This window comes from Elaeis guineensis, chromosome 1 (assembly GCF_000442705.2).
Source record: "Elaeis guineensis isolate ETL-2024a chromosome 1, EG11, whole genome shotgun sequence".
In the NCBI taxonomy this organism is placed as follows: domain Eukaryota; kingdom Viridiplantae; phylum Streptophyta; class Magnoliopsida; order Arecales; family Arecaceae; genus Elaeis; species Elaeis guineensis.
Window position 1 is genome coordinate 122,741,367 of NC_025993.2, and position 27,316 is coordinate 122,768,682.

Here is a 27,316-nt window from a genome sequence, read left to right on the forward strand (position 1 = left end):
AATGACCCATTATTTTATTGTTTCTTATGAGACTCTTCCTTATATATTCTATGTTAAGAGACTCATTATGCATGTTTAAGAGGTTCTTTGTGATGCATGTGCCCCACCTATCAAGGGGAAGTAGAGGCAAAGACAATGAGGCTGCCGTGGATTGTTAGGAGGATTTATAGAATAATAGTCAAGGGAGGAACATCACTAGCCCAATTCAAAGAGGGAGAGGGAGACAGTGCAGAATTCATCCGCTCCCTCTCCCCTGCTCGAGTGTGTGCACAAGTTTCAACAGATCCTCCCTTTAAGCTCTATTCAGCCTTCTCCCTCTTCTTAGGCTTCCTTTATCCCCTGCTGGAGTGTGTGTACAAGTTTCTTTGTTCACGATGGAATGGACCGGCAACTTGGAATAATTTATTTTGGATATTATTCACTTGTCATTATCCACCTCACACCCAAAGACGGAAGTTGGGGTATGCTAGGTGTTACCAAGCACCATAACAAATCTGCTTAGACAGTGGATAGAGGAAGTGCATCACGACGGCCCATCTATATCGCTTGCTTAAATCCAAGCAATGGAATTACCCACATTAAGAATAATAAATAAATTCAAGCAATGGCCACAGAAGCCTTTTTATGAGCATGATAAGCCTCTTAACACAATTATTTTAGTAAACTTCTTATGCTAATGTAAAAGAGAAAAAAAACTTTATTTAATATTTTCACAGCTCGATTAATAGAAGTATTGCCTTGAAAGGCCCAATCTTATATCAGTCCAAAAATTAATCATTTATTTTCTAAACAATGATCTAACGAACAGGTAAGGCCTTTATTACCCATATTTTCTGTACAATGGATGCTAAAAGCTATAATTTTGAAAAGCAAAATTAAATTTTAGGAGCTTGCTGTCCATACAGGGATGGCACTTGGATGGATTTTTTCAAGTATCTGATCCATCCTAAATTCTAATAGAATTTGTTAAGCAAAACCCTATAGCATTTGGATAGTGTTTGGATTTTAAAATTAAATCCATTAGGATTTGGGATGGATTTGAGATTTGCCTCTCAAAATATATTTTTTATAAGATTTTGTATAAACATATATATGGTAAAGGAACTTGAGCCCTAGACCTTAAGGATATCAAATCCTTACCTTTATCACAAAGCTATAAAATTCAATTGTGTTTAAATTATTTGCCAAACTATTTATACTCATTTTTTAGTTGATATTTATTTCCTCATTTTTAAATTTTTTTTGATAATTTTGAGTCGAATACCCAACCCAACTTAAATAACCTAATATAAATAAAGATTAATCCAGTGGGGTGGCATAGTCGATGGATTTACTATTTTTTGATGGGATGGGTTTATAATTTTGGATAAATTTTAATTAGGTTTTGGATGAATTCATGTAATAGAATTTTAAATGAACTCGAGTACCGATAGAAAAAATTTTGTGGGTACCCTATCCATTGTTAGTCCAATGCTAGAATATTCTACCATACATGTTAAAGAATGTTGACCTTCTATCATCATTTGTCCAGTTTGTATTCATTATACAACCATAGAAACATTGCAAAGTTGCTTCCATAGAATTTGGGTTCAACAATTATTTTCAAAGAGTAACTGAAACCAATGGTGTCCCCCATCCCAAAAAAAAAAAAAAAATCATGAAGACATCTCAGATTCAGCTTAGTAAGTAGTTGGGTTCACATTCTAGTGAAGTGATGGTAGCACCAGATATTTGGTTCACTAGTTTGCATATATGCTAGAAGTGGGCTTGGCTCTGACCGGCTCTAAGTCAAGTTATAAACTAGGTTGAAGAAAATTTAGATCAGATTGGGACTTAAAAATAGAGCCTTTAGATTTTTTACACTGGACTAAGGTCCGCTCTTGACCCGGCCTTAATTCGTACGAGTCTGAGCCTAATCAAGGCATAAAAAAAGGAGTCTTAAGTCATGCCCGAATGCACTCAAAATGAGGTCCAAAATAGGCCCGAGGCTTGACCCTTTAATAAGTCTAGTGTTAGGTGCTTGAGAAACATCACGTCTAGTAACCTTCAAAACAAAGCTCGGCCTATCCTAGGGTTCTTTTCTTGCCTTTTCCACCTCTCCATCCTCTTGCAATCCAATCCATTAAGTTATTGCAAGAATCCTATTGCTGGTTGCTAGTCTCCACTTGTTTTCCCAATCCCACACAAAACTGATGGATTCATCTATTGTGGTGGCTTGAGGCTTTTTGCTTCCCACTCTAGGGTCTCGATTCGCCATTTCATTCCTTTACCAAATGGTCTTTTATTCGCCATTTCATTCCTTTACCAAATGGTCTTTTCATTGGATTCTCGAGGTATATATGGAAAAATCTCTGCTTTTTCTTTATTTTCTTCTCTTTAAGCATCACTTGACATCTATTCAGTGGGGCTTTTGGATCTCCAATGTACTAAGAGTGAGATATATGGCTGAAGAAGAAGAGAAGGTGATTATTTCTTTCTTGGAGTCTTGACTTGGAGCACCCAATGGAGATTCAAGAATGGATGAAACAAAGGTATTTTTGCCCTTACCAGTTCCATCCATTATTTGTATTAGGGATTTTTCTACAATACTGTCATTATCAACTCTTCGATCATTGTTAACATTTATCTTGAATTACCAAAGTCTTGGTGTAGGATTATCATATTAAAGAATTAACTTTAAAGTATCATCACCTATCAAGAAAGGAATTGCTTTTCATGATCTTTAGATAGATTTGTAAAAATGAAAGTAGGAAATGCGGTCATAGTGCCTATGAATCTTGCTCTCAAGTCTTTCACAAATCTAGGTAAAAGAATTTACTAATTTTATTATTTCTTTTGCAACTTTATGCTTTAATGCATCATATAACTATTGCATTGAGTAGACAATATGCTTGTTCCATTGTTTGGTCTTCTATAGGTCTTCTTACTCCAATTGGAGCTCTTTTAGTTTTTAATTGCTTAATGCAAATTTGTAAGATTGAATAGTCTAAATTTTAGAGCTTGACATCCAACTAGAATTGTAGATTAAGTTGCTACAGCTACTGAAAATAATCTCCAGTGCTGCTAACTTGCTCTTGTTACATCTTCGTGCTGCTTCTGTAGTGTATCTGTATGAGACCAGCTGAAAAGATACTTTTTAAAAGCTGAACTTGGCTTAGGTTGGATATTTTTTGAATGATTGGAAAAGATTTGTGATTCTTGCACTCAATTTTTAGCATGAAATATTTTTATATGTTTATGTAAATTAATTTTGTTATGTTATTATATGGAGAATATAAATTTGATTATGGCCTTGTAAATTAATTTTAAAGAAAATCTTAGATACATCCCTTCAAGTTTGGGTCAGTTACGCATAGATCCTTAAAATTTAGAAAGTTTCCATTAGCCATGAGAATCTCATTTTCATTACAACACGGCCCAACTATCTGTGTGAATACTAACACCATTATGGAGTGAGAAAGAAGATCAAAATACTCTTGATTTGGACAGATTGAAGCGTAGCTTTCACACAATCTCAAAGCCCTTCATCCTTTATGATCCATTAACTTATATAGATCTTAAAGCGAACCTATCCTTTGTCATTCATCTACCTGCATAGATCTCAAGGCACTCTATCCTTTTGCATAAATCTCAAAGCACTCCATCTTTTATCATTCATCGATATGCATAGATATCAAGCACTCAATTTGTCATTCATTCACCTAAATAAATCTCAAACTATTCTATCCTCTATTATCCATCTACTATATAGATCTTAAAGCATTCTATCTTCTGTCCTTACTTTACCTGCTTAGATCTTAAAGCGCTTTATCCTACAATGCATCCACTTGCACAAACCGCCAAGCTCATCATCCTCTCTCATCCATTTGCCTATATAAATCTTTAAGCACTCCATCATTTGTCATCCATAGATCTCAAAGCACTCTAACCTCTATCATTTATCCACTTACATAGATATCAAGGTGCTTTATCTTCTATTATTCATCTATATGGAAAGATATCAAAGCACTATATTATCTTTCATTTGTCTACGTGCATAGAGTTCACAGCACTCCATCCTCTATCATTCATCTAACCGCATAGATCTCAAGGTATTTCATCTTTTGTCATTCATTTATCTACATAGATCTCAAAGCAATCTATTCTTTGTTATCCATCTTGCTATACAAATCTCAAAGCAATTCATTTTGTCTTCTATCTTCCAACACAAATCTCAAAGTACTCAGTCTTTTGTTGGTCATCTACTTGCATAGATCTCATAGCACGTCATCCATGTGACTCTCCTTCTTTAAATTCATACCAAATGCAAAGTCTCTTGCTAAGTTAGTGTGCAAGATAATTTTATAATTTTACAAAAAATAGTTATCAAGTTGCTCTCATGTGATGACATGTTGTAATTGAGATTGATGGCTGGATCGTATTGCAACGAATTTGAAGTTTTGGTGCCTAATTGTCATATTTCAAATATTTAGGATCTAAGTGTAATTGTTCCAAATTTGGAGGGATGTGATTATAATTTTTTCTAATTTAATTATGCAATTTCTAACAAGAAAAAAATGATTATAAGCTATCAAAGCAATTGATTTTATTATGTTTTTATAAGTTAATGCTATTTAATAGCCTTCACAAAGCCAAAAACTAAATTTATATGGCCAAAATTGAACTCTCGAACAATGCTGAAAGACAAAGCAACCATCCTTTTATATCACTTTGTTCCTGTTGGGCCAAATCAGGTTGGCTCAATTGTTGGTCCAAATAGCTAATTTGGGTCAGCTCAATTGAGTTTTGGGTCTGGCTCCATCTTGTACTCATGTCAGACTTGAACCTGTATTTTGCTAAATTTTTCAAGCTTAAGTCTAGATCGAAGCCCGACAAAAAAAATTTTGTCTGGGCTCAGGTAGGAGCATGACCTATCCTAGCCCAGCCTGTTTCCAACCCCAAATAGTCCTCGAAGTATCCATATATTTAGTAAGGTAGTATTAGGTGGATTTGTCCTCCCTAATCTCAAAAGAGAGAGGAATAAAGTTTTAAAATTTTAACCATTCAATGCTGATTTAATTTATGATCCTCCACAGTTCATCCACGTAAATTAGGTATCAGAGTCAAGTCCACTTATCTTGGACTATCTAGGTAGCTCTATATATGCTAGCTCCCCAATCTCAAAATAAATAGATAAAATATTTAAATTATAACTATTTAATATTGATTTAATTTAAGATCCTCCCTGTTTCATCCATGTACCATCATATAGAAGAATGCCAATCCTCAAAATTAAGGTATTAGAATCAAGTCTGCTTATCACTGGTCACCATAATGATCACAAAACACAATTCTTACATTTTTCTTATTGATGAAACGATACATAGGTGCTCATGCACTAACATATATAGTAAAACCCCAACACAAGCTGGAAAAGAATGTTGTTTGAATACCCAGCTTATTGTGTCTTCTTGCCAAGCACAAAGCATAGCTTCCCCTCCCTGCCTTTCCGGAAGCCCCACAACTCCACCTCATCATTCTTTTGAAGGGAACTCTGGCACAATAACAAATTGTAGTCCGTACCATGGATCACAGTGGATCCAGTGGAGTCCCAGCGAGTGAGTTTCAAGTAGCAGCGAAACCCGTTTCGAGCGTGCACGTCTACATCCAGTCCCCTATGCTTCCTTCCTCGAACATGACTTGTACCAGGCATGTTCCTACTTGCTGTGGGGTGAAGAAGGTTGGCGGCAGCCTTCTCAGGATCAGAGAGAATAGGGATGAGGTAGTCCTCCACATATGGAGAGGGTATGAGGAGTCGCTTCTGGTCCTGAAGATCGAGATCAGAACTCGTGAGGGATTTGGTCATTATGAACCGGAGGTGACTGCCTTCATGCTTGCACACCAAATTTCTCACCCACTCAGGGATTTCCATTGAACTCATCTCTCCTCACACTTTGCTTTTGGAGGCTCCGGCAGAAGATTTTAACGAGGTGAAAGGAGGAGAAAAGAGAGCGAGTGAGAAAGAGAGAGATCCAAGTCGATGGGTTGGAGTTGTGTATTGTGTCGTGTGACGAAGGAAGAGAGTATCATCATGTATATATAGGAATTCCCATCTCATTGCTGCATGCACTCTCTCCCCAGTCCTCTTGGAATTGGCTGCCCTCTCCTCTTCGCTCCGGAGGCGGATGTTCCTCGATTGAATCGGAGACCCACGGTTCCAATTAATTCTATAGGTAATTGAAATAATCAAATAGTATATTGAGTATTTGGATAAAATTTTGGATAGTATTTTTTTAATTCTTCTCACACATCTTCAGTCATATGGAAAGAACTAAAAAAAAATACTGCCAAAATTTTTTCAGCCCCTATTGCATATTATTTGATTACTGTAATTGATCTATAGAATTAATGCAATTCTTAAAAGGGATCGGGCCTAACTTTACCAATTAGTTGGTGATAGGATGCATTTATTATGTAAGTCATTTTAAATGATAAAATAATTAACAATAAGAAGATCGGTATTTGTATCGATCCATACTTTACTAATATAAATTTTATATGAACATGATACCAGAATGAGCTGTATATATTAGCAACTCAAGCAAACAAGTAATATATTTGAAGGATCTGAAGTATCGAGGTGATTGGCATGTCATATAAAGAATAATATCTAGAGACGTATATGACATACCAACCCAACTAGAGATGGATAAAAATTTAGATTTACATGAAGAGAAAGTTTTTCAAGAAGAAGAATAAACATTGACTGAACTCCTGGTTGATGAAGAACTTATAACAACTCCTTTGAATAGGACAGATCTGCTACCCAATGAAGTTAAAGCTGATTTTGTATTTAATTTTGATGATTCGAAGGATGACAATCAGTTCATAAATGATGATGAAATAGAAGATGATACATTAGTCGATTATTGTGATTCAAAGAAGGACCTACAAATCGAGGAAGATACGAATATTGATGAGTAAATCTATATTCTTTGTTGAATCTTCTCTTGCAATAATAGTATGCAATATAATTTTATTTATTAGTATTTATGTATTTTTTGTTATTATTATTTATTATTATATTCATTTATATATCAAGTTAGTTATATGCATGGTTTAAGCATTGCAGGTATGGTGCCAGGAGGGAGACGACCACGTTCGAGTTTCCAGCTTACCCTTGAGGATGAGCCATCCCTATTTCCACTACCGCACTATCGGAGCTGCCAGAGGGTGCCGCAGAGGTGGATCTGAGTGGTATTTTAATATTTTTTATATAATAAAATTTGATTTTAGTTATATCTGTTGGGTTTATAGATAGCTACCATACTAATGATTTATTTATTGTTGTTTGAGGCCATTCTCTGTAGGTGAGGCAAGGGTGAGGTCCGTCGAAGAACCTCATCCTGGAGTATTGGAGATGCGAGCACGAGGGACAGCATCTCTATATTGAAATTTTGCCCGACTTCACTACGCCTATTAAGAGATGGTGCAAGCTATGGCAAATTAAGCTGGGCATCATATGCTGCAGATATGCCCCTGTGACGTTCTTCGATTGGTGTCATATTACACCGACTTAGAAAGAGATCTTCTATAGATAAAATAATATTTAATAAAATATTTAATTAGCATCGTATTCTTATAATATTTGTTATTGACAGGCTGTATTTGATATTGTTAATTTTGATGATGATCACTTACAGTGAGTTGTGGATGATCATCTATGCTCACGTTTCAAAGATTATTGGCATCGAATTCATCGCCACTGATATGTTGTAGTGCAGGACCAGGGGGTGGAGGCAGTGCGGCAGTAGCCATATGACAATATCAGTATCAAGGACTGGACTATCATATGCCATAGGTATGAGGACCCAACATATCAGGTTAAGCATCTAATTTTTTTTTTAGAGTTTAATAATTGAATCATTTATTCTTAAATTCAGTTAGTTACTTACTAAGTTGACTGCTAACTGTATAAGATCGATGTGTTCGAAATGCCACGAATTAGGAGAGACAAACTATCTCGCACTGTGGAGGTTTGAGGCCGTTCGCTCGCCATATAGAGTAAATAGTAAGTAATTTCTATTTAGTATATTTTAACTCTTTAACTATTTAAAATTTTTTTTATTAATTATTCTCAAATTGCAGAGAGATATAGAGAGTGGCGAGCTTTCTGGTAGGATTAAGATTTCCCAATGGACCCACCAGCGACGGTCAGTAGAGTGGATGGTAGGGAGCTAGGAGCTTTATGTAAGTTTTTTTAACTATTTTTTTCATTAGCATATATTTTAATTTTTAGTACAAATTAAGAATAGTTATAACTTTAATTTTTAGGATCGTATGATAGAGATTAGATTCCAGCCTATCCTTGAGAGCTCGATCGCATCCATAGATGATGAGATCTGTGATTAGATGCTTGGTATGAGATTTTATTATATTAGGAGGCTAGAGCATGAGATCAGAGCTCCCTCATCCTCACGCTTGTTCAGGGCTGACATTCATGCTGTCTGTGATGCCTAACTGGTGGAGATATAGAGACAGACTGTTGAGGATTGACAGCGAGCTGAAGAGTTGGTTGTATGCATCGACTCGTACCAATTATTTCAGACGTAAATGATGGAGTTGATGAGACAGCAGTAAGTCAATGTTAGATGTGTGCCCTAGATGCCAGATTGGCTGATACATTCCTGTACAAATCTAAAGATAAATTTATAATTTTGACTATAAATAAATAAAAAGATTATTCTACTATCACATTGTGTATATTATGTCTGTGATACATCCTTTGAGTTAGTAGGAATGTTAATTCATATTTTCAAGAGTTAAAAATTTAAGACATGAATTTACATAACTAACTCATAAACAGCTCCTGACCATAGGATCATCACGAGGATGGTGATCGATCTAAAAGTTTGGTGTACGATTGCTTGCTTAGGGTAGATGTGTCTTGAGTCTACGGTGTGGAGACATCAGAGCGAGAGTACAGGTATTCGTTGAGAATGAGAGTATTGAGCGTGACCACCTCGAGCAGTCATAAGAAAATCTACTTTTTCGTCGATGACTAGCTCGATGCTGCAGCTGTGTGTCTAGTTCTTTGACCTGAGGTACATCGACAGTTCACCTTGAGTGTGTTATAGTTTGACTACACCATAACTCGGTCTTCTAGCCATTCGAAATTCTGAGGTGTATGTTGGCTGTAGCATATTCATTGTAGGAACCAGATCGCATCAAGAAGGGATCTATCAACCTCGGTAGATGAGAGGAGTAGTCCTATGATGATCGAAAGATCGAGTCTTTAAGCCCATGGCCATGGCAGAGTGAAATAATGGAAAAGAGTTTTTCATTGGGGTTTTTAAATTGGACTTGGATCGATCGATTGATTCATATGATCGATGTTGGGTTTGACGAGTTCACCTTAACCCTAATTCAGTCGGGACTCATGATAGAAGAACTCAATTACACAGGTAGCTGCACCTAGAGATTCATGAAAATTTTTGATGGATTGCCACTATATACTGCTAGGTGTCACTGATGGATTTTGAAAGCAATTAGAATGATCTTGATGATCGATCATTCTAATTGTCTGAATCAGAAGAGTTCTGGTCCATCAAAAGGAGTTTCGATGATGTCGATGATGAGATCACGACATGTCTCATTACTATACGAAAATAAACCTAACTGGATCACACAAACAAGAGTTAGGATCTATATGTCATCAATTGAGCTAGTCCAGTTCGATTGATTTGGATTAGATCCAATTAGGTTCAAGAAAATTGTGCTAGCACACGATTGAGCCTAACTTTCTCCTCGTGTAATCTTTTCTATCTCGACTGAGCCAAATGTGATTTGACTCACCCAGAGAACCTTGAGAAAGTTTCTCATAGTCTGACTAGAGCCAGTCCAGCTCAAAAAAGATTTATCTTAATTCATGAGATGAATTTAAGACAACACTTACTAAATTCTGTCACCTGCCATTTTCGTTTTAGGATATTGGTTAAACATTGACCCATGGACCTTGGACTGAAGGCCAGTTGGCAAGAGGTCATTGGAGATTTTTTGTGGAGTGTCCACCTGCTAAATTGAGCCTCAAAGTGGGTGCCATATTCAGATTGGGCGTGCACCCCTAGTGGATAAGGATAGTCCCATGAGATGAGGACTCTGATCCCTTGATCAACTTGGACTGTGGGGCGCAAATCTCACTATGCTTATCCAGTGTTGGCACCAACAATAAGAGGAATTGTGGAGATTTTTATCTGATATGATCAAATGACATCACTCCACCGATCAGAATTTTTTCAGAATTAATTAAAATTTTTTGTTTGGTCGAATGATGTGGCACTGCATGGCGCAGCAAGGTCTATTTAAACCCTATCTGCGCCTAGGGTTATGAGACTCTGCTCAATACCTAGCAAAAGCCTAAAATCTCTCCACTTCTCCACACCCTCTCTACTCCTCTCCCTCCCCTCTTCACGTCCAAGAGGTTGGGCATCCATCTGGTGCTTGTCCAAGGCGTGGTGGCTTCCTGATTAGAAGGCTGTAGAGATTTGTTAAGAAGCTGCTGCTCCAGCTTCAGAAGATCTTTTGAAGATCTTCCAGATCAGATCCAGATTTAATTTTTGGAGCAAAAATTTGTGAGGAGAAGATGATCCAGATTCTACTTGAGTGGATACCGATAGAGGTTAGGCAACTGCGTGGCTATTTTAGAACCTCGGACATTGCTACGATCGTCTACAGGGTAATCTAGTTACCCTAGAGGTATTTCTCTATTCTTTATGTTTTCAAATTTAATTTTAGATTTAATATCAGATAATAAAAATTAAATCTAATAGATCTTAGATCTGAAATATCATAGGATAATTTTTGAAATATTTTGCTCCAGATCTTATTAGATCTGGAAGATCCTACAAGGAGTCAATTTTTTCCTTCAGTCGATCCATCGTACTCCATCCATTCTCCTTCTCCAAATGTTGATGCTTGACAGCCAGCGACTTATTTTTATATTTTTTTATTTTTATTCTGGACTTTTTATAATTATTAAATTTATTTTTTTATAATTATATTTTAATATAATGAAATGATCAAATTTATTTATGGATTTATTATGTGAATTTTTTATTTTTATTTTATAGATTATAAATATAAAATATTAAAAATATAAATTTAAAAAATATATATTTAAAAATTATTTTAAAAAAAAATATAATTAGTGATAGAATTATTTATGATGGAATATCCATCGCAAATAACCTTATTTGCAATGGATGATTTCTATTGTAAGTAAATTATTATTTTAATTTAAAAATCTTTTTTAAAATTATTTATGATCAAAAAATTTTATCATAAATAATATTTTTTTATGATAAAACATTTGTGACATAAATTTTTCATTGTAAATAATTTATTTTATTTTTTAAAAAATTTAAAATATATTTTTAAATTATTTATGATAGAAAATTTTGATCACAAATAACCTTATTAGAGATGAAATTAAATTGATTGCTAATATTTTTATTTATGACAAAAATTTATATTATAAATAATTTATTTTATTTTAAAAAATCAATTTTTTTTAAAATTATTTGAGATGGAAAAATTGCATCGCAAATAAGAACTTTTATGATGGAAATATATTTTCATTATAAATAAAATTATTTATGATGAAAATTTCCATCACAAATAATTTTTTTTATTTTTTTTAAATATTAAGTTTATTTATTAAATTATTGATGATGGAAATTTTCATCATAAATAATTTATTTATGATGGAAATGTATTTTCCTCGTAACAGTACTTATTTGTGATAAATTTTTTTCAACACAAATAATTTAAAAAAAAATTAATTTTTTTCACAAAAATATTTTATCATAAAAAAATATTATTAGCGATGAAAATTTTAATTTCATCGTAAAAATATGATCTGCGATCTTATTTTGAGTGACGAATTATAAGTGATGAAATTTTTATCATAAATAATTATTTATGATGGAAATTTAGTATTTGCAATGCTATTTTTGTGTCGCAAATATCTTTTTTTGTTGTAGTGGTGGAACAGTTGGTAGCCATTAGGTCGGCTACAACCGACAAATGGCCTATGTTAAGCCGGTCTTATTGCATCAAAACCCCTCTCTCTTTAGACCCCCTACCTCTCTTTCGGTAAATCCACCATCGGGGCCCTCTCCCTCTTCCTTCCTCATCTCTAGCAATCACTGTGCTGCCAAGTGCCACACTCCTCCTTAAAACCCCTTTTTCTCAAAACCCTGATTTTTGCCTTGTTTTTTCTCTGCTTCAGGTGTCGCCACCATGAATCCCGTTGGGTTTTACTGTCACTAGTCATGACTCATCGCTATCGCCACCTCCGGTAAGCCCTTCTCTCTCCTTGTTTTCTTTTGGCTTTGGGTACCTTCACCATAGCAGCATGGGGAACACCCCATTTTCCTTCTCTCTTGGCTTCCCTATGCATGATCGGACCACTATCCCTAGCAACTACCGGTCGTGCCACCCCTCCCCTTTCCCCTCTAGTTGTCCTGGTTTCACCCATGTTGGTCCACTGCCCCTGCCTTCCTCGATTTTTAAGAGCCATAAGATGGCTCGATTTTAGCTAGAGAGAGAAAAAGAGAGGAAAGAGAGAGGGAGAAAGAGAGAGGAAAGACAAGAGAGAAGAGAGGGGAAGAGAGAGGAAAGAAAAGAAGGAAGATAGAGAAAGAGAGAGGTAGAGAGAGAAAGAGAGGGTGACAAATTCAACCTCTCAAGCCCACCTTATGAATTAAATTTCAATCCAATTGAGTTTAGATCGACTTAAACCGTATATGTTTTGACTTGTGAATCTACCCAAATTTTGACCTAGATTGGGGCTAGACTGAGATTCTCTTTTGCTTTTTACCCAATTTTCCTCAATTGAATGCTAATGGCTTTATTAACTTGTTTGATAGAGCCTTCATCGTTAGAGTATTACTGATTCTAGGGATCGAGTTGCATGCTATTTTTAGATTCGATTGCCTGTAAGTTTTCTTTTATCTCTGGATTCTTAGTGCATATTCATGTATTTAAAAATTATATTTTGGGTATAAAAATTATTAAAAGATTTAGAAATCAGAAAGTTTAGAAATGTAAATTTTATGCATGAAAAGTAATTCAAAAATTATGGATCAAGCATGGTGTCACCTTAGCATGATTACAATATTTGAGATGAGATAATTTCATTGGTTTAATGTTGCATGATTTTTAGGAACAATGTTATTCATGTTTATTCTTGTATGAATTTTGAATAAAAATTATCCTCTTACTTTTGGAAATGAAATATGAAAAACTTGATTTGATCTTATTGTGAAAATAAGTATGATTATTTGATATGATGAAATTATAAAAAAAACTCTCTATTTTGACTATGATTCGGATCTAGCCAATGAGACTGATCATTAGCCGTACATCAAAAATCAATTTCTTTCAAACCTAGCCAATAGGGACTAATCACTAGTAGAGCTAGTTCTTTCGAACTTAGCCAGTCGGGGCTGATAGCTGGCACATGCTGATATATCGCATATATATATTTCAGAACTACTCTTTTTACTTATCACAGGACTAATTATGACCATGTGAATCAGAGCTAGTTTCTTTTGGACCTAGCCAGTCAGGGCTAATTGCTGGTATATACTGATATGTTGTGTATTTATTTTTCAGAGGCTAGTCTCTTTCTGTCCTTGTTATGAGACTCTTCATGGCCGTAGTCACCAAAGACTAAGAGAGAATTTTTAGATTTTACTATTGTGCATAGTATATTTTGAAAAAAAATTATGTTATTATATATTATTATTAAATTATCATATTTTAAAAATTAATTATGTTTGATCTCTTAGAGATATTGATAACTTACTGAACTTGTAAAGCTCACTTTCTCTTTTCTATTTTTTGTTTCAGATCCAAAAGATGCTATGGGACTTGAGATCCATCAGTGAGGAGCATAGGATTTTAGGTATTATTTACTTAGCTGTCTTTAAATAAAAATTATTTTGGATCTTTGTTGGATCTTTATTTTATTTCTTATAAGCCTTCGAGAATTTATCTTTCTATTGAATAAAAATATTAGTGAATTTACTTTTACCATTGTCTGAGTTAGATTGATGTGATTATATATTGATAAAAAGACAAGCCTTGCACATTCGATGGGATTAATCCTAAGGATGTGTGGCCGTCTATCGCACATATAGCTTAGGCCTTAGGTCGGGGCATGATAGATTAAATGATATCAGAGTTTAGGTTCAGAGTCTTAGAGTTTAGATTAGTAACGAGAGTGGGGTAGAACTTAAGATTTTAATTGAGATCTTGAAATAATTATGGTACTAGAAGTCCAATGAATTACCTCATAACATCTGTATTTTGTAGATATAAGGACTTTGCCTAGGATAAGCATAGAAGCTTTACATTGTTAAAATTCTAGTTAAGTACACAAAGCCTACTTCAAGAGGAATGTAATCAAGGGCTAAACTATTGATATGTAAAGTATATTTGAATTATATCATTTTGTATTAGCATTTAATTTATTTTGAGAATCTAATCTTGTTATGATGGCAAAATGTGCTAACAATTTCAATTTGATTGAAAGTTATTATGTATTATCCCCAAAAAATTAAATTTTGGATACGATCTAGGATTTATAGGAAATTTAAAGAATTCAATTCTCTTATTGAGAAAATAAAATGGAATGAAGGTAATTGAAAAGGATGGTCAATTATTCTAAATAATTTTTTTACCTAATATTTTAGTGAATCCTTTAAGTTGAAGTAAACTAATTTCACTATTATCCTAGTAATACTAGAAATAGAAATATTTTTTTGATCTGTGAAATTAATCTTGTGGTGAAATTATAAGAGCTATGTCTTGGTGGAATCAAGTTACAAAATTTTCATAAAATCATTTGGAAGACAAATATTGGTTTATAAGTTGATCATGGATTTTCTATCAACGTTGGACTGTTAGCAAAATTTTATGAAATGATTTTGAAAGGCTTAAATGAGTTTGATCTAAAAGAAGAAGAAAAGATATTAAAGACATAATTATTGGAATATAGAGTTGATTTTCTCAAACGAGAGAGAGAGATCAATTATAAAATATTTGATTAAATTATTAAGTTAATTAGAGTTGGCTTAACTCAAATTGGATTTAGAAATTTAATATCTTGATCATGCAAGGGTACAAATATGATAATTATCTCGATGGATAATTATAATCCAATGTACTTAGAAAGTAAGGACAAAATAATTGTTTGAATTTATAAAATTTTACCTAAGATCATTAAGAAGTTTTAGAGGATGTTGATCAAAGTTGCATAGCAGAAGTGTGGTGGATTGAGTCATTTAAAAACTAATAAAAAATATTAATTACAGTTTGAAATACTTTACAATTGAAGATTTGATTTTCAAAAAAAGAAAATTTGATTTTTAGACTAATCGTAATGTGGCTATGTTATTCTTTCAGATAGTTTCAATGATTATGGGTTGCATTAAGGAAAACTTTGAGCATTTCATATTTATGGTTACTGGATTTCTTATTCAATTTGATCTAATTTGTTAAGTATCCAAATCAATCATATCTTATTCACTCTTTCCTTATAATCTTATCTTTAATATAGAAATCACGCTATCAAGTATCTTATTTTCTCAAACTTGCTTTTATGATTCAATTAATATTGATTATTTTCATATTTTATGATAGACTTCTATTATCTATGCCATCACTCTATAATCATGATCATCTTCATAGCCATCTGATAATTTGACTCTAATCAAGATGGGTCATTATTTTTTGTGGATCGAAACTTCACCATAGTATTGTGTCAAATTCATTTCAAACTCTAATCCAAAATGATTAATTTTAATGATCAATCTTGTTATGAGGTTTTTGCATCAAATCAATTCCAATCCAATCTTGAATAAACATGGATTTATATCACGATGATGATTTCGATCTCAGATACTTGGTCAGTTATTTAGTACTAATTTTGTTAGTCTATATCTTAATCATAAATATGATAGAAAGCTTTTAATAATTGATCCAAATCTATTTGAGATGCCATATTGAATTGCAAGTTACTTAATGAAAAATCCTAGAGTTGGCATAGAGGTACCAAGTTGTGAAACATTCTTAAGAAGAGTCTGTGCTTTGATATAAAACATGTATGAGCATTGTGATTGATTTAAGTGATTAGATTACTTGAGGATATTTGAATGGTGTAATCATATGATCAATTTGATAGAAATGCCGGGCCAAGGTAAATTGGAACATGTAAGTTTTGGGTTGAGTATATTTAACTTTGAAAGGCTTAAGTTTATCAAATTTTGAGAAAATTTTTTTTTAGAAGGGATGAATGTGAGAACCAATCCAACTAGGTCTGTTTTGAATCAAAGTTGGCAGTCCCAGCTGACTTCAACCCAAATGTGAAAAAAAAGTCTGCAATGAAAATAGAGTATATACGATTCCCTACCTGAGTTTCTTCACTGTGGGATAAGGCTGCACAACCATGGCCGTTGCGAGTGCTTGGGCTTGTGGAACAGCCACCGGCCATTGGGTCGGCTACAACCGACGAATGGCCGTATTATATTTTGACTCCCCCCACCCCTCTTTCGATCGATCCACCATTGAGGCCCTCTCCTTCTTCCTTCTTCCTCATCTTTAGCAGTCATCATGCCATGTTTCTGAGTGCGGCCACTCCCCATTAAAATCTCTTTTCCTCAAAAACCCAAGTTTTGCCTTGTTTCTCTCTATTATGGATGTGACCACCATGAATCCCATTGGGCTTTGCCGTCGCCACTCCTTCACCCCCATGGCACATGCCAATGAGGTTTAAGATCCAGGATTTTACCCATGTAGTGCATGTACAAGCATACTAAAATGCAAGTTGGCAAATGTTATTGAGTATTTTAATGGATTTTTCTTGATGGTTTCTCAAAGAGGAATAGGTCAGACCTTCCTGAATTGGAAATTCATCACGTTGCTCTCACATGCTCCTCTCCCCTACATACTCCCATGTGCTCCCTTTCTTGGTTGGGACTATTGTTAGAGCTTGTAAGGAGGTGATGATTTTAAAAAGCGGCAGAGGTGATGTTGAGAAAGGTCCGCAAGTCCTTGCAGGGGAGAGGGAGCACATGAGAGAATGCAGACTAAATTTAAAAAACCAAGGGCCCAATCATACGACATCGATTATGATAAGGTGACAAAGACTGAGAGTAATTCTTTGTATATCATAGAAAAAATATACCATCCCATCTAATTGACTACATAGCATCATTTTCAATATATATTAATATCTATAGTTCTATTTTTTTATTTAAAATTTTGAATGATGAAAATATTTTTTTTTAAAAAATTATGACATCCTGCGGCCATATTATGATATCTGCAATCAAATTATGACTTTATGCATACAAAAGTCATAATTTGTCCATAGAATATCATAAAGAAGAAAGAGCATTTTTGTCATTTAAAAATTTCATAAATTTTCAATGACAAAATTAAATATCTTTCCCTCTTTGTAATTTTTGAAAGAAAAATTATGAATCTTGTATGCAGAAAGTCATAATTTCATCGTAGAATGCCATAATATGGTAACAAAATGTTATAATTTTTAGAAGAGAAAGACATTTTCATCATTCAAAATTTAAAATAAAAAAATAAACTGTAGGTATTAAATATGTATTAAAAAATGATAGCTACATAGCCCAATCAATGAGCGGTATATTTTTTTTACACCAATATGGTGTACAGAGAATTTCTCCAAGACTAATTCCAACGAACAAGCAAAATCTTTATCTATCTTTTTTTTATAATCATCTTGGGCCTTGAAAAGGTGATAAAGATGATTCACTACACCAATAGCTACAAAATAGCAATAAAAATACATAATATCATCATAATAATTTTAGTAGTGATTTCTTGAGCATTACTCGTTATTACTAGCACTTGAGTCACTCATAATTAATCATGACTTTAAAGTTAGTCATTATTAGTCAACACAATAATAGTGATACTACGTTACTAATATTATAATTATAGTAACAACAATATTGCCACAAAAGTTATTACTAAAGTGATGATGATGTCATCATATAATTTAGATAAAGTGATGATTCCACAAATAAGCAATGTTTATCTTTTAAATTTTTTTATCATCTTGAGCCTGATAAATTGCCAATGTTTTAGGAGCCCATGTTCAAATTTCATTTTTGTTAACAGATTAATTATTCTTTGTTCAGATTGAGGCCTCCTTTTCTAGCAGCCTACGTTGAAATTTATTCTTTGTTGGGGGACATTATGGTTTGTTAAGGGACCTGTTATACTACCGTGGATTGTTAGGAGGATTTACAAAATAAAACTCAAGGGAGGAACATCACTAGCCCAACTGAAAGAGGGTGAAGCAAATAAGAAGGGGATTATATGACCCTAAAACAACGGCCAGGATCTCCATCTAAGTCACTCGCTCTTTTTCTCCAGCATTTTTCACCTGTAGAAGGACAAAGGTACGAGCCTCTATACATGAAATTGTCAAACATATAGACACCTATTATCACGCATATTCATTATGTGTTGCTTTATTGAAATATATAGTATTCGTTAAATTTTTATCTTTAATGATTAATTCCAGCAAAAGAATATAATATGCCAAATAAAGTTTAATTCACTAGCACTTTGTACATGTGCTGGTAAAATAGTATCGCTATTTTTATAAATTGGTATGTGCTCATATAATACATACATATAGACAGTAGACATATATACATACATACACACACACCACACTCAGTCTCTCTCCCCTCTCTCTCTCTATACAACACACACACATAGACACAAATGCATGTGTGCATGTATACATATAGAATTAGACAATATTTTAGCACAAAAAGATATTAAGTGACTGATACATCCAGAATGTCCTTCTATCATTGTGCTAGCAATCTACAATAGCCTCACAGATGTTCGTGATGGAGAGTGCCAACATAGTCACCAAATGGTTGCCACTTGTACTTATACGATTATGCCAAAGGAGTTTCGAAATTTTTCATTTGCTAGACAATAAATAATTTGCCGCTCATCTACTCATTAAGATCATAATCTCAATAAACTCTAGAAGTGCAAGTCATGCTTATCCCCTAACAATGAGTGTGCCTCCATGGCCCTCGAAGGAGAAAAGAGATGTGCATTTCCTAGGTGACTGGTATCTACCCTCATCTTTAAAATCCAAACTCTCCGAAACTGTTTAGGTAAGTGAAAAACTTGCTTTTGCATGCCCTCCTCCAGAGATTGGCTCCATATGAACTGGATCTGTCTCTTTCATAGAACTCCGAGCATTTTCGATTCCTTCAAAAATATTTTTTTACTCCATACAGCATCTATCGGACCACCACACTCTATCTCAAACTTCACTGCACTTTATACTCGACTCTAAATTGTCATTAATTTGTTCTTAAGAGCTCAGACCTCTTCTGTTTGTTTTCGCAGAGAACTGACTGAGGCATCAGAGAGTCCACTGCCAGAGAGCCTCCTAGCATGAGGACTTCCTTGTCTTTGGTGATTTTGCAAGCCCAGCTTGTGAGATCAATCGAGGATCGAGCACCAATGTATGCACTTCCAAAGATTCCGTCCGACCATTTGGAGAGCACCACATCATCTCTCCTTGACTCCAAGTCATCAGCCTAGGCCAAATCATCCTTCTGGTGGGAGCAATGACTAATCTTCTTTGGATGGATCAATATGGTAGATAAAGTAATAAGTTTAGATCCACTCAACAATATCAAAGATGCCTAGTTGAGTCACTCCTTATCCACATAGAATGCATTTTGAGGCTATTGATACAGTGAGGCATATTTACACACACAAACATAGGGGGATAGAGAGGGAGTTGGACAATATACTTTATGTTGATCCCTTGTAAAAGAAATTAAATGATTGTAAATTCAGTGATACTCTATCCAAATTAAATGGTTAAATATTAGAAAATACTGTGCATTAAAAAAAATAAAAATCAAAATTTAGATATTTTGGTGAGATGTAATATATGCATCAATTATTTGATACAAAAAACAATGATATTAATTGCATTAGTATGGTAAAATATATGTGGAGCATATAAATTGAAAATTTTTCTTACGAATCATGATCTATGCATCTTAAAATAAGGGCAATTTTAAATTTATTAGATTTTGATAATTGGATTTAAGTAAAATGTACTATTATGCTACAACAAAAATCATTTCAAAAAATATAGCAAACTGCATACCGGTAAAACTTATACCAATAGTTGGTAAAACATGGTCATATATAGGTGGAGACTTTGCCTAGTAGACTTCGGCCCTATTTCGACTGAATGACCCATTATTTTATTGTTTCTTATGAGACTCTTCCTTATATTCTGTGTTAAGAGACTCATTATGCATGTTTAAGAGGTTCTTTGTGATGCATGTGCCCCACCCATCAAGGGGAAGTAGAGGCAAAGACAATGAGGCAGCCGTGGATTGTTAGGAGGATTTATAGAATAAAAGTCAAGGGAGGAACATCACTAGCCCAATTCAAAGAGGGAGAGGGAGATGGTGTAGAATTCATTCGCTCCCTCTCCCTGCTCGAGTGTGTGTACAAGTTTCAACAGGTCCTCCCTTTAAGCTCTATTCAGCCTTGTCCCTCTCCCTAGGCTTCCCCTATCCCTTCTCGTGTGACTGATTTCTTTGTTCACGATGGAAAGGACCGATAACTTTGAATAATTTATTTTGGATATTATTCACTTGTCATTATCCACCTCACACCAAGAGACGAAAGTTGGGGTATGTAGGTGTTACCAAGCACCATAAAACAAATCGCTTAAGACAGTGGGTTGAGGAAGTGCATCACGACGGCCCAATCTATATCGCTTGCCTTAAATCCAAGCAATGAAAATTACCCACATTAAGAATAATAAATAAATTCAAGCAATGGGCCACAGAAGCCTTTTTATGAACATGATGAGCCTCTTAACACAATTATTTTAGTAAACTTCTTATGCTAATGTAAAAGAGAGAAAAAAAAACTTTATTTAATATTTTCACAGCTCGATTAATAGAAGCATTGCTTGAAAGGCCCAATCTTATATCAGTCCAAAAATTAATCATTTATTTTATAGACAATGATCTGACGAACAGGTAAGGCCTTTATTACCCATATTTTTGTACAATGGATGCGAGAAGCTGTAACTTTGAAATGCAAAATTAAATTTTAGGAGCATGCTATCCATATAGGTATGGCACTTGGATGGATTTTTTCAAGCATCTGGTTATCCTGGATTCTAATAGAATCTGTTTAGCAAAACCTATAGCATTTGGATTGTGTTTGGATTTTACAATTAAATCCATTAGGATTTGGGATGGATTGGAGATTTACCTCTCAAATATATTTTTTATAAAATTTTGTATAAACATATATATTGTAAAGGAACTTGAACCCTGGACCTTAAGAACATCTAATCCTTACCTTTATCACAAAGCTATAAAATTCAATTGTGTTTAAATTATTTGCCAAACTATTTATACTCATTTTTTAGTTGATATTATTCCTCATTTTTAAATTTGTTTTTGATAATTTTGAGTCAGATACCCTACCCAACTTAAATAACCTAATATAAATAAAGATTAATCCAGTGGGGTGCATAGTCGATGGATTTACTATTTTTGATGGGATGGGTTTATAATTTTGGACAAATTTTAATTAGGTTTTGGATGAATTCACGTAATAGAATTTTAAATGGGCTCGAGTACCGATAGAAAAAATTTTATGGGTCCCCTATCCATTGTCAGTCCAATGCTAGAATATTCTACCGTACATGTTAAAGAATATGGACCTTCTATCATCATTTGTCCAGTTTGTAGCCATTATACAACCATAGAAACACATTGCAAAGTTGCTTCCATAGAATTTGGGTTCAACAATTATTTTTCAAAGAGTAACTGAAACCAATGGTGTCCCCCATCCCAAAAAAAAAAGGAAAAAAAATCACGAAGACATCTCAGATTCAAGCTTAGTAAGTAGTTGGGTTCATATTCTAGTGAAGTGATAGTAGTACCAGATATTTGGTTTACCAGTTTGCGTATATGCTAGAAGTGGGCTTGGCTCCGGCCCAGCTCTAAGTCAAGTTATAAACTAGGCCGAAGAAATTTAGATCAGATTGGGACTTAAAAATAGAGCCTTTAGATTTTTTACACTGGACTAAGGTCCGCACTTGGCCTAGCCTTAATCCATATGAGTCTGAGCCTAATCAAGGCGTAAAAAAAGGAGTCTTAAGTCATGCCCGAATGCACTCAAAATGAGGTCCAAAATAGGCCCGAGGCCTGACTCTTTAATAAGTCTAGTGTTAGGTGCTTGAGAAACATCACATCTAGTCACCTTCAAAACAAAGCTCGCCCTACCTTAGGATTCTTTTCTCTACCTTTTCCACCTCTCCATCCTCTTGCAATCCAATCCATTAAGTTATTACATGAATCCTATTACTGGTTGCTAGTCTCCACTTTTTTCCCCAATCCGACACAAATATGATGGATTCATCTACTGTGGTGGCTTCAGGCTTTTTGCTTCCCACCCTAGGGTCTCGATTCACCATTTCATTTCTTTACCAAATAGTCTTTTCATTAGATTCTCGAGGTATATATGGAAAAATTTCTGTTTTTTCTTTATTTTCTTCTCTTTAAGCTTCACCGGACATCTATTCAGTGGGGCTTTTAGATCTCCAATGTACTAAGAGTGAGATATATGGCCAAAGAAGAAGAGAAGGTGATCATTTCTTTCTTGGAGTCTTGACTTGGAGCATCCAATGGAGATTCAAGAATGGATGAAACAAAGGTATTTTTGCCCTTACCAGTTCCATCCATTATTTCTATGAAGGATTTTTCTACAATTCTTTCATTATCAACTCTTCGATCATTGCTAACATTTGTCTTGAATTACCAAAGTCTTGGTGTAGGATTATCATATTAAAGAATTAAATTTAAAGTATCATCACCTATCAAGAAAGGAATTGCTTTTCATGATCTTTAGATCGATTTGTAACAATGGAAGCAGGAAATGAGGTCATAATGCCCATGAATCTTGTAGTCAAGTCTTTCACAAATCTAGATAAAAGAATTTACTAATTTTATTATTTCTTTTGCAACTTTATGCTTTAATGCATATATAACTATTGCATTGAGTAGACAATATGCTTGTTCCATTGTTTGGTCTTCTGTAGGTCTTCTTACTTCAATTGGAGCTCTTTTAGTTATAATTAATTGCTGAATGCAATTTGTAAGATTGCATAGTCTAAATTTTATAGCTTAACATCCAACTAGAATTATAGATTAAGTTGCTGCAGCTAATGGAAATAATCTCCAGTGCAGCTACTTGCTCTTGTTACATCTTCATGCTACTTCTGTAGTGCATCTATATGAGACCGACTGAAAAGATACTTTTCAAAAGCTGAACTTGGCTGAGGTTGGATATTTTTGATGATTGAAAAAGATTTGTGACTGTTGAACTTAATTTTCAGCATGAAATATTTTATATGTTCATGTAAATTAATTTTATTATGTTATTATATGGGGAATATAAATTTGATTATGGCCTTGTAAATTAATTTTAGAGAAAATCTTAGATACATCCCTTCAAGTTTGGGTCAGTTACGCATAGATCCCTAAAAGTTAGAAAGTTTCCATTAGCCATGAGAACCTCATTTTTGTTACAACATGGCCCAACTGTCTATGTGAATACTAACACCATTATGGGAGCGAGAAAGAAGATCAAAGTACTCTTGACTTGGACAGATTGAAGTGTAGCTTTCACACAATCTCAAAGCCCTCCATCCTTTATGATCCATCAACTTACATAGATCTTAAAGCGAACCTATCCTTTGTCATTCATCCACCTATATAGTTCTCAAGGCACTCCATCCTTTGCATAATCTCAAAGCACTCCATCCTTTATCATTCATTGATATGTATAGATATCAAACCACTCAATTTGTCATTCATTGACCTATATAAATGTTAGATATATGTCCTAGAAGCTAATATGGCTGACACATTATAATTAATCTAAGGCACAATTTTGTACTTAATATATTGATATGATTAATAAAGAATAAATTCTTTTTCCATTCAAGTGTAATGTATCCTTGAATATCTATGAATTAGTTTCAATACATACTCTCAAGGTGTTGAGAATTAGAGATATGTATTTAATTCTTAAAGGCTTCTAGTTATAGGATCATCATGAGGATGATGACAGATCCGGATAGACTGGCATACAATCACTTTCTTCGAGATAGATGGGTCTCTAATCTACTATGTAGAGATACAGGATGACGAGTGCGGATGGTTATTAGAGAACAACTAGCACTGAGCGTGATCATATGAGAGATCACTTGAATTTTTATTCAATCGTCAGTGATTATCTTGATGTTGTAGTTGTGTGTCTAGTTCTTTGACTTAAGATAGTAATATTGCTCGTAGTGAGGCTGCTGGAGTTTGATTGACACATAAACATAAATCTCAATGAGCCCTTGTAGTGGATATTGATGATAGTTGGTTCACTGTATGTGTAGGATGCGCATCAAGATAGGATCCATCGACCTTGATAGAAGAGTAGTTCTATAGAATTTGACAAGCTAAATCATGAATCTGTGGCCACAGTAGAGTGGTAATCGAAAAGAATTTTCATAGACATCACATCTGGACTTGAACTAATCAATCTATTATATGACTGATGTTGAGATTTGATGATTTATCCATGATCTGCATCTAGTCGGGATCATGATAGAAGATTGAATCACACGTTAACTACACCTAGAGGTTCATTTCAATTCTACTGGGTTGCCACTATATACTGCTAGGTGTCACTGGTAGATTGTGAGAACTCACTAGGATTATTTTGGATCAATAATTCGATTGAGTTAGAGTAGAATTATTTCGACCCATTGAAAAGAGTTTCAATGATACAAAATATAGAATATTTATATCTCACTACCAGATAGAATATTGTATGCCTGAAATTAAGTAATTGAGTTTATAAGTATCAATTGGTTTAGAGAAATCTATTGGTTCATGGTAACCTTGCTAGCACATGGTTAGATCCAATTTCTCTTTCAGTTAGGATTACTTATTTGATAAGTTAATTCTAAACTTAATTATCTGCTGATTACCTATATGAATAAGATTCATGAGACTTCAGGTTTGTCTAAGTTATGGATCACATAAATTAAGGGTGCAAGTCCCTTATGAATCTTCTTGATAGTTATTATGGGGTGCCACTTTGAATTGTTTGATTTGGCATGTCATTGATTAGAGGGCCTTTAGTTCTCATATGGGTGTCTCTTGGGTGCAAAAGAAGATGTCTAATTATAGGTGCAAGGGCTCCAATAGTTGGTGCCTAATGCTTCCTAATGTAAGTTGGATAACTTAAGTTAATGGGAATCTTAATGCAAGTAGGACTTGTATATATGATTTAATAGGATTCAATCTTTGTGCTACAAAAGGAGACCTCCCTAAGGTCCTAAGACCATTCAAGCTGCCCCCTGCATGCCCAAAAAGCTCCCCATGCCCCTCTTTCTTCTCCCTTTCTCTTCTTCTCCCTTGGGGTCCCATACACGCCCCATACTTGGGACGCGCATCCTAAGTGTTGCACACACCCAAGGTGTTGGCGGCCCTTCATCTGCTGGTTATTGGTCTCTCGTAGTACTACAAGGTAAAAAACTAGAAAGAAAGAAAAGATAAGGATCAAAAGAGAAAGATCAAATATTATGATCGCGATCCAGGCTTCGTTCAGATTTAGCAGGCTGAATTTTGAGAGAATTAAAATTTAGATCTTAGAGGGCTGCTCCAGACTGATCTCGAGTAGATATTTGTAGAGATCGGATACTTATGTCGACTAATAGAGAGCCTCGTCTCTTTCAGATCCAGATTTGAAGAAAGAGATACGAAAAAGTATGTGATTTGATCATAATTTAAATTTCAGCATATGAAATAGATCCATGTTTATATTTTTATGTATAAAATTTAGATTAAATTATTTTAATCTTATTCTTACTGGTATTTAGAAAACTAAGTTTTAAATATATATGATGCTTCAAACCTAAATTCAACAGTGGTATCAGAGCACGGATTTTCATATGCTGAATTTTGATATACATATTTTTGAAAAAATTTCAACATTAATTTTTTTCTTAATACATAAATGTATGGATGGATCTTCAAATCTGAAATCTAATTTTGAATTTAGTTTTAGAATATATAATGATATGTTGTTGCATGTATAGATCTGAATTTTGATCTAGAAAGAGTTCTAGTTAATGTTTATGTGAAATATAGATGCATGCATGAAATCTGAAATTTTTTATGATCTAAATTTTGATTCATATATATGATATATGATTGCATATTTAGATCATAAATTTATTTTAATCTTATTCATGATTAGTATATGAGATATATGATATCATTTAGATCTAAAATTTTGTTTAGATCTAATTATACATACATATATATGATATATTAATAATTATTTTCATATTTTAAAACATACTTTAATGTAAAGAATTTAGATTTAAAATATGATTTTAGAATCTGAAATTTGTGTTTGTGCATGAGAGTTTTGATATAAAAAATCAAAAATTAGTCATATAATAGGATTACATCTAAAATTTTTGATTTGTCATATGGGTCTAATTCGATAAGTAATTGGTCAAACTGAGTCAAGTGAATTGAGTTAAATCAATTAATTAATGATCATACAATTATTGTTGATCAAATCGATCGAGTCCATATGTAGAATCGATTAACCTAAGACCAATTTGACTTTTGTTTGAGCCGATACGCTTGAGCTAACCAATTTATCAATCGACGTATGGTGTCTAAGGTAAGTTAATGAGATATGATTATTTAATTGATTCGTTAGCCGACTGGCCAATTCATTGGTATCTAAGGAAGGCAACAGGGGGACCCTCACCGTTCTCACTTACCTGCCAATTTGAAAGATTGGGTCTTGAATTAGGTTGCTTAGTATTGGTTTAGCCATGTTAGTTAGATCAGTCATATGATGACTGATTAGATGAGATCTAAACTCAAACCTCTCCATAAATATTAAGTCCATAAGTCTTCCATTGTAGATGCAGCGTGTTACGATGTTGATTTTCTGGTTGGTCACAGTGGTTTAGTTGCATTGAAAATACAACATCACTGTATTAACAAAGATTGCTCCAGGATAAGGATGGTTAGCCCAATAACTGTTAGTGAGGAACCTAATGACGGTCTGCACTTACTATACGATGGATCGGGCACTAAGAGTGTGGAATAATTGTTAG

General features: G+C 34.0%; 1 protein-coding gene across 1 annotated transcript; it reads right to left on the reverse strand.

Moving 5' to 3' along the window:
* Positions 1-5,437: 5,437 nt before the first annotated feature.
* On the reverse strand, positions 5,438-5,920 carry LOC140856557 (uncharacterized). The gene has a single exon (XM_073254197.1). It carries the CDS (start codon positions 5,918-5,920, stop codon positions 5,438-5,440), a length of 483 nt encoding a protein of 160 aa, XP_073110298.1.
* Positions 5,921-27,316: the final 21,396 nt, after the last annotated feature.